At 45.4% G+C, this 15,530-nt stretch overlaps 2 protein-coding genes across 2 annotated transcripts; both read left to right on the top strand.

Annotated features, from left to right (window-relative positions):
• LOC100113774 lies at positions 1-1,914 on the top strand. The gene is made up of 3 exons (XM_001602663.5): positions 1-391; positions 590-762; positions 853-1,914. The coding sequence occupies exons 1-3, from the start codon at positions 144-146 to the stop codon at positions 1,161-1,163; spliced, it is 732 nt and encodes a 243-aa protein (XP_001602713.1). The 5' UTR covers positions 1-143; the 3' UTR covers positions 1,164-1,914.
• Positions 1,915-9,742: 7,828 nt separating this feature from the next.
• On the top strand, positions 9,743-11,710 carry LOC103317707. The gene is made up of 3 exons (XM_008216400.2): positions 9,743-10,166; positions 10,271-10,336; positions 11,487-11,710. The coding sequence occupies exons 1-3, from the start codon at positions 9,806-9,808 to the stop codon at positions 11,708-11,710; spliced, it is 651 nt and encodes a 216-aa protein (XP_008214622.1). The 5' UTR covers positions 9,743-9,805.
• Positions 11,711-15,530: the final 3,820 nt, after the last annotated feature.

The raw sequence follows: 15,530 nt of genomic DNA, 5'->3' as shown, positions 1-15,530 counted from the left end.
TCGTCGTTCGAACTAACTCTCCGAGTCGCAGAGTTTCGTTCGCTCCCGGGTCAGCCCAATAGAAGCACTAGCTCACTACATCCGTCAGTGGTCATTTGTGCCAAGTGTCGACGAGACTACTCAACTCACACACACAACTCAAGATGCTGAAATTCGTGGTAGTTTGCGCCCTCGCAGCGACCTGCGCCCTGGCCGCCCCGGCCCAGGAGCAGCAGCAGCCCTCGCTCTTCGAGCAGGCCTACGACGTCTACAGCTCGTGCTCGGCTGAGGCCGATATGGCCGTGTGCCTCAAGCTCAAGGCTCTCGGATACGTCGACCGCGCCGCCAGGTCAGCCGAGATCGACGTCGTCGACGGCTTCAAGATCGTCCAGAGCGAGGAGGCCAAGAGCAGGTAAGAGCAGTGAAAGCGTACGCCGAGTGCCGGTCGACCGATAAATATAACATAACGCAAACTCTTCCTCTCGATGCATCGAGCGGCGAATCGCATTATGACGCCGGTTATCTAAGCGCGAGAAAGTGCCGCGAAGGCGAGAGTTAGCCAGCAGCGTGAAAGTCGAATTAACGGAAAACGTCCCTTTTCTTCTTGCAGCCGCGCTGACAACGCCAGGTCGTTGAACGACATCGAGTCCTCTCTGCCCACCGAGGTCGAGGCCAGGGAAGCCGCCGTCGACGAGGCCCTCCTCGACAGGACCGCCCGCTTCCTCTCCACCCACACCGTCGAGCTCAGCCTGCCCGAGGAAGTCTCCCGCTCCTTCGGAGAAGGTAAGGACGATTTCTCTCGATTCGATCGCATTTTTTTTTGTTTTTTTTTTGTTTTGATGCCACAATAACGCGAATCTCTCGCATTTCCAGCCCGCGGCAAGAAGAAGAAGATCGTCAAGTCCCTCCTGCCCATCCTCCTGCTCCTGAAACTGAAGGCCGCCGCCCTCATCCCCATCGCCCTCGGTGGTCTGGCTCTCCTCGCCTTCAAGGCCCTCATCATCGGCAAGATCGCCCTGATCATCAGCGCCGTGATCGCTCTGCAGAAGCTCCTTGGACAGAAGCACCAGAGCTACGAGGTCGTCGCCCACGAGGTGCCCCACCACCACGATGAGCACCACGGCAGCGGATGGGCCCGATCGCTCGAGATGGCCTACAGCGCCCACAAGCCCAGCAGTGCCTAAGAACTTCTATTATCTACCCTAATCTTCTATTCTCGTCCAGGGCGTTTCATCACATATCTCAGCGCGTGACCGGGACACTCTGAGCAGATTCCCACACTGCCATACATCTATATGTCTCTCTCACTCTACTCTCTACTCTGTAACTGCCATATCAGCTCTGCGACTCGAGACAAGACACGACGACGATCACGACTGTTTCTTGTCGACCTCGACTGACTCTGACTTGTGCGACTTACTTGGACTGAACGACGAACGGATGTTGTTGTTGTTGTTGTTGTTGGTTGGACGTCGAGTTGTTGTTATTTTTTTATGCACTTCGACGGACAATGTTGTTAAAGTTTGGACGAGACTGCACGACCGATGACTGTACTGTACGACGAGAGTTTCTCATTGACAAGACTGTACACGCGACGAGACGCGTACACGTGAACTTTGGACAGTGACGATGAAGACACCTGTGCTTCGAACTTCTTCTTCTTCTTCTATCTTCGACGAACTGACGAGACTTCTTCCTCTATGCCATACCTCTTCATCTCTCGTTGCTAAGTTATATTATTTATTGAGGAAAAAAAAAACAATCGACGGGGACTAGACTGAAGCGGTCACGCGCACGCGCACCTTGCATCATCCCTCCGGGGTCATCGACGTCGTTCCATGTTGGTAACGATGGCTCGATCGGCTCTTAGTCAGCATTCATCGCATCTACACGCCACAGAGATTATTTGTGTCCAATGATTATTTAAATATTTAAACCGGGATTAACCGGATCACCATTGTAACTTATATGTTTTATTTATAAATAAACTTAATACGTTTTTATTATAATCATGTGTTGAAGAATTCTCACCTCCTTTCACTTGTCCTCGATTACCTCAACTGTCTCATAATACAAGTATAGCAAATGAAAAACTCGAGAGATTCGAGGCATTAGTTTACAAAGTACTGGCTGAAAACAAGAGCGAGCGTTAACTCTCGATTCGAAAATTACATCCTTGGAGCGTTAGAGAGATTAGCTTCCTTTGTAAGCCACACCGCGGTACCTTCCACATTAAAGTTCAAGTAAGCCCGATAGCATCGAGGAAAAAAACACTTCGCGAAAGAACGACTTCCTCCAAAACGCACAGACAGGAGGGAGAGAGAATTAAAAAACACTCGAAAAGAAAGTTTCGCTATCCTGGATAATCAGATAACTCGCGAGACGATCCCTTTCTTCAGCATAACCTTCACTCTCGTTGAAACAAGCGCTATTACATACGCAACTCATATTCGGCTTTCTTCGAAGCGTCTGTCTCAAGCCGGAACCTGCGGAGCCGCTGTGCATCCGGCGTGTCTTCCCAGCAGATCATCGCTGACACACGTCGCCGGGGATAATAAGACAAGAGCGAGCGAGAGAGAGAGAGAGAGAGAGAGAGAGAGAGAGAGAGAGAGAGAGAGAGAGAGAGAGAGAGAGAGAGAGAGAGACAAAAGTGGAGGCGAGGCACTTGCTTTACTTTCGCTGGCTGATCCACCAAGTGAAACCGATTGTTGTTCCCTCGTGTGTGAACACCCCGGGAGTCTATATAGTCGGGTACCACAGGATGAAGGTACAGCAGTTTTACTCAAGACCTCGACGAGGTGAAATCCGCGTCTCGCGGAGAACCGATTTTCTCCCAAGAATAATGCTACTGATTCGTAGAGTTCGTTGACGATCGTGACGGCAGACGTCGAGTGAAATCCATGCAAGGATTCAGCGATGGTTGCGAGAGAGTGAAAAGGACTTTGGACACAAATTGAATGTTCTCCGGGAACATGGCCTGATCAGATAGAGTGCGAGTTTCAGTGTGATCGGTAAATTATAATTCTCGGAGGGGAAAATAAAATTGAAGGTAATAAAAAGCCGAGTCCTACATAAAAGAGAAATCAAAGGTAACTTCATAAGACCAACTGTAAAGGTGATAAGCATCGAGCAATATAAATGGCAGTTTATCACAGAATCATCATATACATTAAAGTAAACTACAAGCCGAAAGTCATAAACGAGCCCAAAGATATATAACTCATGTTCGAATGAGTCCACTGTCAAAACGTTTCAAGTAGTGTGTCGGCGATAATTACAAGATACACTGCGCGAGTTCGAAAGTATCAATCATCCTGAAAGTATTTATTCATTTATTAAGACTGCATTTGCGAAGTGAACAGTATTAAAGCATCCAAAGATGAGGAACTCCCTACGGAACGCCTACTTCCTCGCATTAGCGACAACCGCCCTGACGGTAATAATGGATCCAAATCAAAGCACGGAAAACCAGCGTCAGCTACCTCCGGAGCATTTCCAGTCCGAAGATCCTCGCAGCTTCAACGACGCCCTTCGCACTTGCTTCGCGAAACGCAGCTACGGCACCTGGGAGTGCATGAACCGAGGAGCCCTCTCGGCGCTTCAGTCCTGGAACGACGACGACTGCCTGGACTTCGGCGACGTGAAACTCGAGCGAAGCGAAGGTCAGAGCCGAGACATCCTGGACCTCGACTGGGACCCCAAAGATTTCGGCAACGTCGTCAAGGCGGCTTCCAGGCTCCTCGAGCGGAGGAACATGAAGTGGGATTTGGGCAACATCTATCCAGGACTACAGATGCGAGTCGGGCCGACTTTGTCGGCCGGTAGCGGTATGCTGGAGTTTGTGATGGACGAGAGGAGTAGCCATTACCATAATAGGCAAGTTGGCACTGGTGAGTATTTTATTCGGATGGTCGTAAAATTAAGAGGCTGCGGCGGGGAATTGAGGATGTACCGGAGACAAATTTTTGATGGTATGCGGTGTCTCTCGCCAGCGACGTGGAGAACAGTTATGATTTGTAGGTTATCTCATGGTGGTATGTCGCTGCTGATGCTTTTGGGGAAATTTATGGAGGATGTCGGTTTTATTGATTAGCTTCAAAAAATGAGCTATTGGCGGGATTTTAGAAAAAATTTAAAAGCATAATATAATGTTACCTCTTTAATCAACGGCACGCGCCAGTGTGATTGACCCACTTTTTACGCGATGAGTATAATTAATAATAAACGATATTCCATATCAGAATCATTTTCTTTAACTTCAACTCAAATCAATAATTTACAAACAATCCTAACATGTAGCAATCATTATCCTTAAATCATTATCAATAAAAATACTCCATACGCACTTATCAATACTTACCCAATTACTCGAGCGACGCTGAAAAATTCTGAAATATACAAGAACCGATCTTGATCCCTCTGCACGAAGAATGAAGAAACTATCCAACCCAGATACATAAATCAAATCCTCGCCGCAAACCGCAACATACCGACCGTCGTCCTCCGTACCGACCAAAGTCAAGTTCAAGGTTACGCAGCAGCGTGTTACCGATCTCTCACCGACTTCCCGCTTGGTTCTCGAGGCGGCAGCACGGCCAAGGTCATTACCGCTCACAGAGGCTAAAGCACCCGTTCTCTTCCTTACCTGTTACAGGCAGGCTACTGATGAGGCAGCTGGTGCTGCCGTTTCTACTGGGCTTCAAGTTCAACCTGGCCTCGCTGCTGCCGCTGCTCTTCGGCATACTCATCATCATCACTAAAAAGGCCTTGCTGCTCACCAAGGTCGCGCTCTTCATAGCCGGCCTGCTGGGCTGGAATTCACTCTTCAGCGGCTTTCAGGGTTCGTCCGGATACTTTGGAGCTAATAACGGTTTTTCACGTGTGTTACACAGCGATTTTGTGGATTTTTAAGCTATAGGGGTTGGGTGCATGACGACGATGATCGGTTTTCTAGTTAAATAAGGATAACATTTCTATCCGATGATTAACATAAAATCTATATTACAGTTTGGATGAAATTCACTGTGGGAAACTGAAATGTACAGGGAACACAATTATAAAGCAATATCGGTGACCTCAAAAACTCATTTTGCGTTAGCGGAAACTTGATAAGAGCAAAAAGTAAAGTAAAAACTCAAGGCTAAATTGCGGAGAAAGTCCAGAAAAGCATTGTTAAAGCGCGTAACCGAACATGAGAAGGCACATCCATAAACGAACGTCTATCTACTTCCATCTGTTGCTACTTTTTTCTGGACTCGCCGGTTTTATCTAAAAATATTTTTCGACTCTATTTCTCGCGTCGGAAATGCTCTTTGAAAAGAAAGGGGTGTCTCTCGATCTTCCCCTCATAACTTTCTTGAGCGTTCTAGCGAAACGTTTTAAATCTCCTGAAAAGTTTTTGCGACGCGCACTTTTCTATCAACCTACTTTTTCCAAACGATTCTATTTTCAAAACAATGGAAAAATACCGACGTCCAATTGTCACGAGAGAAAAAAATTCAATCTAAAACAGCTCGATCGTTCCACATAGACAAATACGCAGCCGCGCTATAGTCTAATTAATAGAGTCTTAGCCTTCTTACCCCGATCGCTCTCAGGCTTGATCTTCTCGCCATTAATCTGCGCCATAAAATATTTATATGTATCTACATTCAAGACGCTATCTCGCCTCGGCTTTTTTCCTCTCGCTCGCGTGCAATAAAATCGAGCAGAAACACAGGCGGCGCAGCATGCAGCCACGCTCCAATTAAAAGCCATATAAATCACGATTTTTTCTCTCCCTACCTCATCCTGAACCAGCGCAAATTAAATTATCCCGTGTGTGTGATGCGATTGCAGGTTTCGGCGGCGGTGCAGGTGCGCAGGCCAACTACGGATACGGCTACGGACCGGGGCCGCAGCTCGGTTTAGGAGGAGCTGTTGCTGGTGGTTTGAATCCCGGACTGCTCCAGGATCAGAATCCAGCCTTTCAGCCGTACAGAGGATTGAGCGCTGACGGATTTCCTTTCGGGCAGCACGTCATAAGAGAGATCGTTAACGTGTACGAGAGCGCGACGAACCAGGAGGGCGAAGAGAACGACAGGAGGAAGAAGAATTTTGTGTGGACGAGGAGCGATGCTTAGAGCTTATTTTTAATAAATTATGATTTTGTACATATAGAGCAGAATTTTGTTCTTACGATCCTTATCAATTTTTTATGAGTAAACGGAAGCATTTTTTAGCTTTAGTTCCTATCACAATCTGAATATCGTTACACTCGGATACACCTATTACATCAGGAAAAAACGTTATCTTTTTAATCGGTCAAAAACCTAATGAAGATCTAGAAAGCATCACATAAACCTCCAAACGCACACGATCTCGTGCCGTAATGGCTTTCGTGATAAAAAAACATTTGCCCACATCGCAACAAACAAAGCAAGTAGTGCAGTAAAAGTGACTCAGCTCGCATCCTTCCTCACACCATATAAGCGCCATACGAGAGAAATAAAATGATACAGTGCGTGCACAGGCCGATTAATTCCCGTGACACTGTTATTTAACAAACCAGGATCCCGTATAATATCGAAGTCAGTGTACCAGCGGCGAACAATTGGAATAAAATTCACAACGCTTAGCATTTCGCCAGCTCTTTCCACTCCTTTTGCGTTTCACTATCGTTTTCTATTCGAAGCCGCTGAAAGAATCGTGAAATCGCATCTTTCCGGCCCGACGCATCTGGTTTTATTTCAATTTTACGCCGTCGATCGCCGCGTGCATATCTCAATCGAACGCAGTCGAACGTCTCGATCTTCGTTTTCATCGGAAACTGGGAATCGATCGAAGCTGTTGAATAATTTTCGAAAAGACGCGCACACTCATAGGTGTGTAGTCTTATCGGTATGTATTCGTGTCGCATCAGCTGCGTATACTTATATGTGCGCGTGGAGAAGAACGTGAGCGTATGTACGCTTTCGCCGTTGCCTCGCATTAGTCTTAGTCCATTATCGCGCGCGCTCTTCGCTATTCTTTCGAGCGTCTAACTGTTCTTCTGCCCTGGCATTATCCTCGGTGGGCGTATACTTGCTCACTCGTTATTTTTTTCTCTTTCTTTTTCTTTCGGCGACTGCGTTAAATTATAGACAGGCTCACGCGTGACATGTGTGTAAACACGAGTGTTTCTCTGCTGGGATGTAGTTGGGATTAAATAACTACGTGTAATAAGTGATTAATTTTTACAGTTCTTGTGTACTCCGGTGGCACATAAATCGATCAGGTCTCACTGATGCCGATTATATAGTAGAGCTACTATTAAAAGTACACTTGACTCGATGAAAATTGCACTACAAAACTGACATGTCAAATGCGCAACACAACCCCTCCATTACGGCGTTACTGAAAAACCACAGAATTACCAACACCTGCTTCGCTCCGACCGATAACTCTTCCAGCTTGCACACACTCGCACGTCCTAATGCATTGCGAATACGACCGGACAAATTCCAGCTCATTATTATCATCACCTATACAGTTTTTCCGACCCAATTACCGCGTCCATATATCGCGCATCTCCTATAAATTGCTCCATCTCTCAGCTGCGTACTCGCGCGCTCGGAGTTGCGCCGCGAGAGAAAAGTTTCCGCGCCAGGTAACAAAGCGAGCTCTCCATTATAAAAGTGGAGTGGCGACGCGCGTATTTGCAAGGAATTTCGGAGCGACCGCAGCAGACCCAGTTTTCATGGATGCCGGATCGCGCGAGGCGTTGACTATTTTTTTTTCGCTAGCGGATATGCCGCCGCTTAATTATAAAAGATGAACCGCGGATACGCGTGTCCTGATGGAATTGAAATGCACTTTAGGGACTTTGAGCTACTTGCTCTCGTAATTCAGTAATTTTTCGTAATTAGTAGGTTAACACGCTGCGTCTTCACGGCGAAATCGCTCAATTTTCAGCAGTTTCGCACTTGCAGTATGCAGATTTTCACCTTCATTCAAGCGCGGAGTGCTTTGTTGTCTGCTCTGCTTTTTCTCGAGACAGTAAGTAACACATACAGGTGAAGATGCATTACTATCATGTGGTGTGTATAGCCTATGGAAATTTCTCCTAATCCGTCTTAACGATTTCACGAATACTCGCGAGCATTAGGCGAACGACCGGTCAATTCTGCGAGTCACGATGTTTTCTAAAACCATCCCGCAGTCACAGAGAATATATTTATGCAAAATGCGATATTACCACTGATGATTTTCACGCGAAATCGATGTCCCCGAAGCACATACTTCTGCAATTTCTAGTAGCATACACCAAACAAAGAAATGCGATCGTTTTTATACACAAGCTTTTTCACCATAACTTAAGCAATGAACCTCCGCATCTAATTGTAACGATCTTTCGAATGCCGGCTAAATGGAACATCAGACAAACTACTCCGATTCGCGTTCCCACGTCGTTTCCCACACGGGCTATCTTCAATCGACAGAGGAACTCCATATAGGTGTACACACATATGACACGCCTCTAAAAGTAAACCTCTGTCCCTCGAAACGCGACACCTCGAGGGATATCACAACAACTCGAGCTGCAAATGACATAATTCAGGCTTAGTCGCGGTGGAATAAAAGTTCGCCGCATGCAAAATCCGTAGCGGCACGCCTCCTTAGTGGGTTAAGTGCGGATATGCCGCTGGAATGAAATAGCCATTTATGCGTAAACTCGCGGAAGGGGATCAATTACGCCGACCGGCACGTACAATAGTTACGGTGAGCTGCATCATCCACGAGTTTATGCCCGTCGGCGAAGATTCGGTCTGAGTTGTGCTGGGTTGAGATTTCGAAAATGATTGCATTTTTATCATTCCAAGAATACTGAAAAATTTTGTTATGGTAAATTTTTTACAAAACCCATTAGATTTATAAGAAAAAAAAATATTAACGCGTATCGGATATGAGTGATAAATGCATGCCATTACTTTCTAGATAGGTTTCGTACAGTATCCATCCTACTTCGCGTTAATTTGCAGTCAATCTTCATTGAAGCATTATTTTCAATAGAAAGTACACTCGATTTAAATTTTAATTGCACCTCCCGGAAGGTTTATAGCCCGAAGCTCCTCATTGCTCCGTATCAACGAGAAATGCCTTATTCAACAATGAAAGAGTGGTTGTTCTTAATGATCGTAAAAAAATTTCATCGGGGTTTAATTAGATCAGCGTTGATTGAATAATAACAGAAACATTAATACGACGGGATGAATGAGAAATCAAGCGTCTTTACATAATCTGATAAGATCATGAGACTCGCGAATAGTTGCAGGTATACTGTGTAATGAGCTCGTGTAGGTGCAATTATAAAAATATAGGTTACATTGCAGTGCTTAATCGTTACAATCCTTCCTCCATTAAGAAACATGGCACCCCAGCCAGTTTATAAGTTGCAGCTAGTTTCTACAATTCCCGAAACCATCCCTGTCAATCCCCTCGAAAAATTTTCTTCCGACTGTCCGGCGTCTCCGTAATCTCCCTCGGAGCGCACTCGCGAGGCCCATATACCTAGCCAGTAAAAAAAACTAATCCCCACACTCCTGGCGCTTGCGGCTCGTTTGGCAAGCGGGTCATCAGGATGCTCGCTCGTATACGCGCGCCGGCGCGAGCGCGAGGATTGTTTTGGTTCAGGGCTCAGGTGTTTTCCCCCCGCCCCGCGGCGCTAAACAGCGCGTTGCGCTCGCGAAAAGTATATAAGAGCCGCGGCCTCCGAGCCTTGTTTGATCAGTCGGCGGAGGCGACCGCCACCATACAGTGACTTATCCACTCGCAAGTGCCTCGCGGCTCCACACATACACAAGGGGTGATGGGCAGGCTCTGGATACTGGGGCTTGGAGTGGCGCTGCTGGTCGTCGGTGGCCAGGCCAAGAGCTCCGAGGCCTACGGAAAGTTGTTCGGCAGATGCACCAAGGAGAAGAATACCTTCGAGTGTCTGAAGAGGAGAGCGCTGGAGATACTGGACGACGCGATAAAGGACGACACCGTTTACCAGGTGAACGAGTTCATCGCGATCGGGAGGGATGCCAACGTCGCGAGGAGCCTCGAGCTGCAGCCACTCGAGAACTCGACGTCCAGGAGCCTCGACGATCAGCTCGACAAAAAGTTACACGAGTACCTCAGCTCCAGGAGCATCAAGCTTACTATTCCCGGGGATGCTCTGCAAGAGGGTAATTAGGAAGCTTAGCTTGTTTTAATTTTCGAGCTTTTAATTACATTGTACTTTATAAAATTTGATAAAACTCGGTGTCTACAACGCAATACCATTTTACAGGCAGAGGAAAGAAGGGCAAGAAAGGCGGCATGGGCGGCATCATGATGGGAGGACTGGCTATGGCAGGTAAATACTCGTAGCAAGTACCCATAAAAGTCAATTAACCCCAACATACAACTCGCCCATTCAACGAAAATGGAAAAACACTCCGCGAACCGCACCCTCTCGTCGAAGCCAACCGAGCGCATTGCAAGCATCGTTAAAATCTCAGAAAACACATACAAATTGAGCACATTCCATGGCTAGATTTACAGCGCAGCGAGTAACAGTTAGTCTCGTCTGCAGAAGCGAAAAGACGCGCCGGTATTTTACAAATTAACGGAGGGTTTAATAGCCGCCTTGTCGCCGCCGGGCGCGAGACAATCGCGTCCTTCCGTGCAGTTGTAGCCACTTAATGGGCCCGACTTAATGCGAGCCAGTACGTAAATCACGAGGATGCCTCGCGGAGAGCTGTTTTGTTTCGGGCGTAAATGGATAATGGCAATTCCGGAGTCACACGCTACTGTCCCCCTTTCGTCTCTTTCGCTGGAAACTCGCTGTTTTCCAATGAGCATAACCGATATCGGCTCATTACAAGTCATAATCGAGGCTCTCCACACGTGACGAAGGATTCCTGACCTACAGAACTTTTCCGACCTGCCGCGGCGATATTGAAAAAGTATTGGCCTTCTTAATTTCGCTTGGAAAGCCGGGAAAAACACGGTTACTGCAAATTGAACAATATAGAATGGAAATTGCGCGAGCGGACACCCGGCAATTTGTATCGGGGGAAAAAACATTTATAGATATTGCAGTGCACCGGTCACTCGGTCATTTGTCTTGAACCCATCGGCTTTCTCACCGTTTATTCTCGGCCTCGCCGCGGCTGACTTTAACTATTTCACATTACGCACGGGGCTCGAGTCTAGCCACACTCGGCTTTTTCTACTCAGAGCTAACTGTATACCCTCGCTCGTAAATACGCGTATCAAGTTCTCTTTTTACGACTCGATTAGAGGCATCAATAATCCAATGCAAATAGCGATCGTTACCCTCGCGGGTAAACAAAACTCGCGCGTAAAACCGCATCCCGCCGCGCCGGGCAATTACCGATTCCCCGCACATGGAGCACGCTCGCGCTCGTAATCCACATATATATGTGTACAGTTATCCCGAACAATAGCCATTAAGTTCGCTCGGAAAATCTCGTCATTAACCTCTGCTACGCTCTGCACAGGTATGCTGGCGCAGCTGGCGTTCGGTAAGATCGCTTTCCTGGCCGGAACCGCGCTGCTCACCGCCAAGATAGCCCTCGTCCTCAGCGCCATCATCGGTCTGAAGAAGCTCGTCGGCGGAGGCGGCGGAGGACACGAGGTCATCTACGCCACGGCATCGGAGCATCACGGAGGCGGTTACGGGGGCGGATGGCAGCGAGCTCTGGACGCCATACCGATCACCTGATTTCGAGGCTCTACTTAGGGAGCGCATCGAACCCTCGCCACACTCGTTTTAGTCAGCTGAAAGGATGATTTCGCACATCTGTCGTCGTTGCACACACGTGTTTATTTATTTTATTTATTTATTTATTCGATGCCGGGGGAAGTCTGTATGGGGATCGGTAGTGGATCGGTGTCCGGAGGATTATTTTCTAAATGCACTTGGCCAGTTGTTAGAAAAGTATTTTTAGCTCTTTCGTGTCGAGACGACGTTAATAATATGGGTTTTGATGTCGACACTGCTTTACTGTTGAAGTTCTTCATACAGACATTTTTTGTACTGCGGATTTCGATGAAGTCACTCGAGTGACAGAACTATTTGTGCTTTAAAAGAATTAACGATTCTTGCAAACTCTAGCCTGCTACTCTTGCCATCTCCCAATCAATAAAGATGAAATCACCAAAATTCGTATTCATTCTTCAACTTTTGCCACGAGATCTCATAGTGTTTCTAATGTAGACCTTCAACAATAAATTTTAAAGTACAAATCGTTGCCGACTGCGAAAAAATTATCCTTCAACATACCAAATCTTATCGCTGTAACATAGGTATTTTCTAATTGTAACTGTATACTGATCCAAAAATAAAATTAAATGCAAAATACTCCATCCCTACTCTTATTTACGATTTATACGCAATAACTGTACAATAAAGACGTTTGATTCTTTGGTTGGATTCTGATTTATTGCCTATCTCGCGGAAAATCATCCAGTACGTGCCACGAAAACGAGGTAAAAAGGTAATGTATGCATTTCTCCATTATTTATCGGCGATGAAAAATAAATAACGAAATCTATGCAACATGTAAATTTGGAATTTAACATGAATGAATTTTTTTTGTACATCGGCATAACGATCCTTCTATAATGATAGAAGCCCTCGATTACCCTCGGAAGCAGCATTACAACCGTTCCGCGCGAATATAACTGCTCTAAGAAGGGAAATGCCCGGTCATAAATTAATATTCTCCGCGGTCGTAAATCCGGAGCTCCGACTTCCCGCTTTTTGCGCTTTACTCCTCGCGGCGTGTCGATGAGTAGGTATATAAGTATGGAAACGTAACGCGCCGCCGCCGCCACCGCCGGGATAATTGGAGTGGAGAAGAGCAGAGGCGTTGCTGCAAGGCGATTTGCACACGTGTGCAGTGAGTTTCTTTCACTCCTTAACGAGAGGCGACCTTTTGCGCATTGTCTGCGCCGAAAGCCAATTAGGAAAGCAGTTGCTGCAGGCTGCGGTCTAGGTCAGGACGACGGACGCGTTTTGCACGTCCCGTGACGGCGATTTTAATCGCGTTGTTTTGATGTGCTGATTTTTTGCGGGTTGGTAGCACGCGGTAGTTTAATTTTGAGAAATGTGGAAGCAATTGTGAAGTTTAAAATATTTACTTTTGATTTTAATGAAATATCGCTATACGTTTTTCTGAGCCAATCACATCTCTATGTTCTCGACCTTTCTGATTAAAAACTGAGGCGTATGTTGCCTGCAGTTAAATTCTATTTTGACGTATATATAAGTATGGATCGCGTGGTGATATACTTACACAAGAATAAATTTCATTTTTGGTCTGGCCCTTATCTCGCTGCTTACGATCTTTGTGAGTCTGGCCAACGAAGAATGAGCTTTTCTTCTTTCCTCAATCAGTATCTGCGAGCCCAATTCATTTATAGCGGTATGTCGCCTATGCCACAACTGCTTTTTCCGAGGTCTGTTCAGGGTCGCTCATGCTATAACTGTTTATCGATAGATCCACACATCGTGATAGCCCGCTCAGTTCCTTGATATGTATTTAGTTCACAGAAGAGAAATAAATACAGCTCCGGTTCGTCAATAAAATTCAAATGGTAAAAAACAAAAGTATTTATCTTTTGCATACAAAATATTTATCAGTTACCTCAAAATTATTGTAAGTAAAATAGTTAAAAAAATACATAGCAGTGTATCTTAATAATCATAATGAAATTTTCCATAAAAATGAAAGTAAATCATACACTCTGCCAAAATGCTATAGAGTAATCGCAACATGACAATATTTTATTACATAGTAAATCGTGGATTATTTTTAATTCATTTTCACAATGATCATTTATTTATAAAATAGATCGAGTATGACTAAAATCAAAATACTGTGCTCATGACGTGATATTCGAATATGCGATGTAAAATACTTTCCGTTTCAATACTGAACAACAATAAGCAAACAACGAGTTTATTATATTAGAATAACTTATAATCTATGAAAACGACGAGTTCTTAATAGGTTTTCACCTATTAGAACTTAATACAATAAATATACCTCATATACAACTTTGGTGTGATTTTCCCCGAGTGTAAAGATATAATCTTACAATAAATACGAACAGAAATAAACTTTTTTGATAAATAAGGCACTATAACCTGATGTATAATTACAGTTACAGATATACTTTCAATTTCTCATACATTTTTCCTCGGTAACAATAAATTACTTTGAACAAAAACACGATCCCATCGCAACGATCATGATTTACCTACTTTCGAACTTGGATTAAATTTAGAAAAGTCACAGCGTGTACGAGTCTGTACAACACGAACCGCAGGTTTAAGAAGCCATAACATCAAATGCACTGAGTTGAACAATGGTCCAATGTGCCTCGTCCATCGATGAATTTTTTCCGAGCTCCTAGAGTCTTTGTACTGTCGATTTCACGTCGTCGACATGGCGAGGAGAAACAAAAGAGAGAAGGCTCCTTTATCGGTAGACCGTCGCACGTCGGCGTCTCCTACTGCCGCCCTCGTAACCGCCGCCGCCGCCGCTGCCGTGATCGTAATCCACGCTCGAGCTGTGCGTCTGCACGTGGCTGTACGTCGGGTGCTTCACTATCTCGTACGAGGTTTTGTGTTCTGCAAGAGAGGAAACGTTTGCTTTAGTCGATGGTTTTTACAACGATTATGAAGATGATGATTGAGATTGATGAAGCTTCTAAGAATTCGACCTAACTAGAAATATATGTGCTTTAGAGTCGATGAAATTTTTAGTACGTAACGAGAGATGAGTTTGTATATGTTCTCAAATAAGGCATACCTATTTCAAAAACAACTCGCATCAATTTTTTTTGTCTGAAATAACATTTATCCCCATTTAGATTCTTTCTCTGATCGAATGCGAGTCGAGTATGATCTAGACTTGTGTAGTTAGATATCACTTACCCATTTTTTTCAGCGCCAGGGCAATAGCGATGGCTAAAGCTACTTTTGCCACTATCAAGGCCTTGCCCGCAACCGCAGCTACCGCGTGAATCATGATGTACAGCATCATAGCTTTGGTGAAGCCGGCGAGTACGATCATCATCTTGCCGTATCCCTTTTTCTTCTTCCCCTTGTCCTTGCCTCTTCCTAAAATTAAGAGAAATTGTGAACAGCCTGGATTCGTATTATCATTCGAAACACACGATTTATAATCTAAATCATAGTTAAACGACATTTTAATTGGATGAGCTCGATTAGGCAATTATAAACGACCATCAGATCGTGCAACGGTAAACATAGTAGGCTCAAGGTAGTAAACAAGGAAGCCACTAACGTTAATGCTGGCAGGTAACCTGTTAGAACCAATATTTGTTTCTGATTGTCAAATTGCGCACACAAAAAAATTACCTTCTTCAACAGCGGTCCCATCGTCCTCCTCCTCTTCCTCCCCTTCGTCGCCCTCGTCACCAGCATCCTCCTCCTTCTCATCCTCCTCGGCGTCATCGTTACCACTATCCTTCACCCCCAACTTCCTCGCACATCCAACACCGGTACAAGT

The sequence above is a fragment of the Nasonia vitripennis genome, chromosome 4 (assembly GCF_009193385.2).
Source record: "Nasonia vitripennis strain AsymCx chromosome 4, Nvit_psr_1.1, whole genome shotgun sequence".
In the NCBI taxonomy this organism is placed as follows: domain Eukaryota; kingdom Metazoa; phylum Arthropoda; class Insecta; order Hymenoptera; family Pteromalidae; genus Nasonia; species Nasonia vitripennis.
Note: the sequence above shows the minus strand (reverse complement) of the source record. Positions and strands in the feature narration are given on the sequence as shown.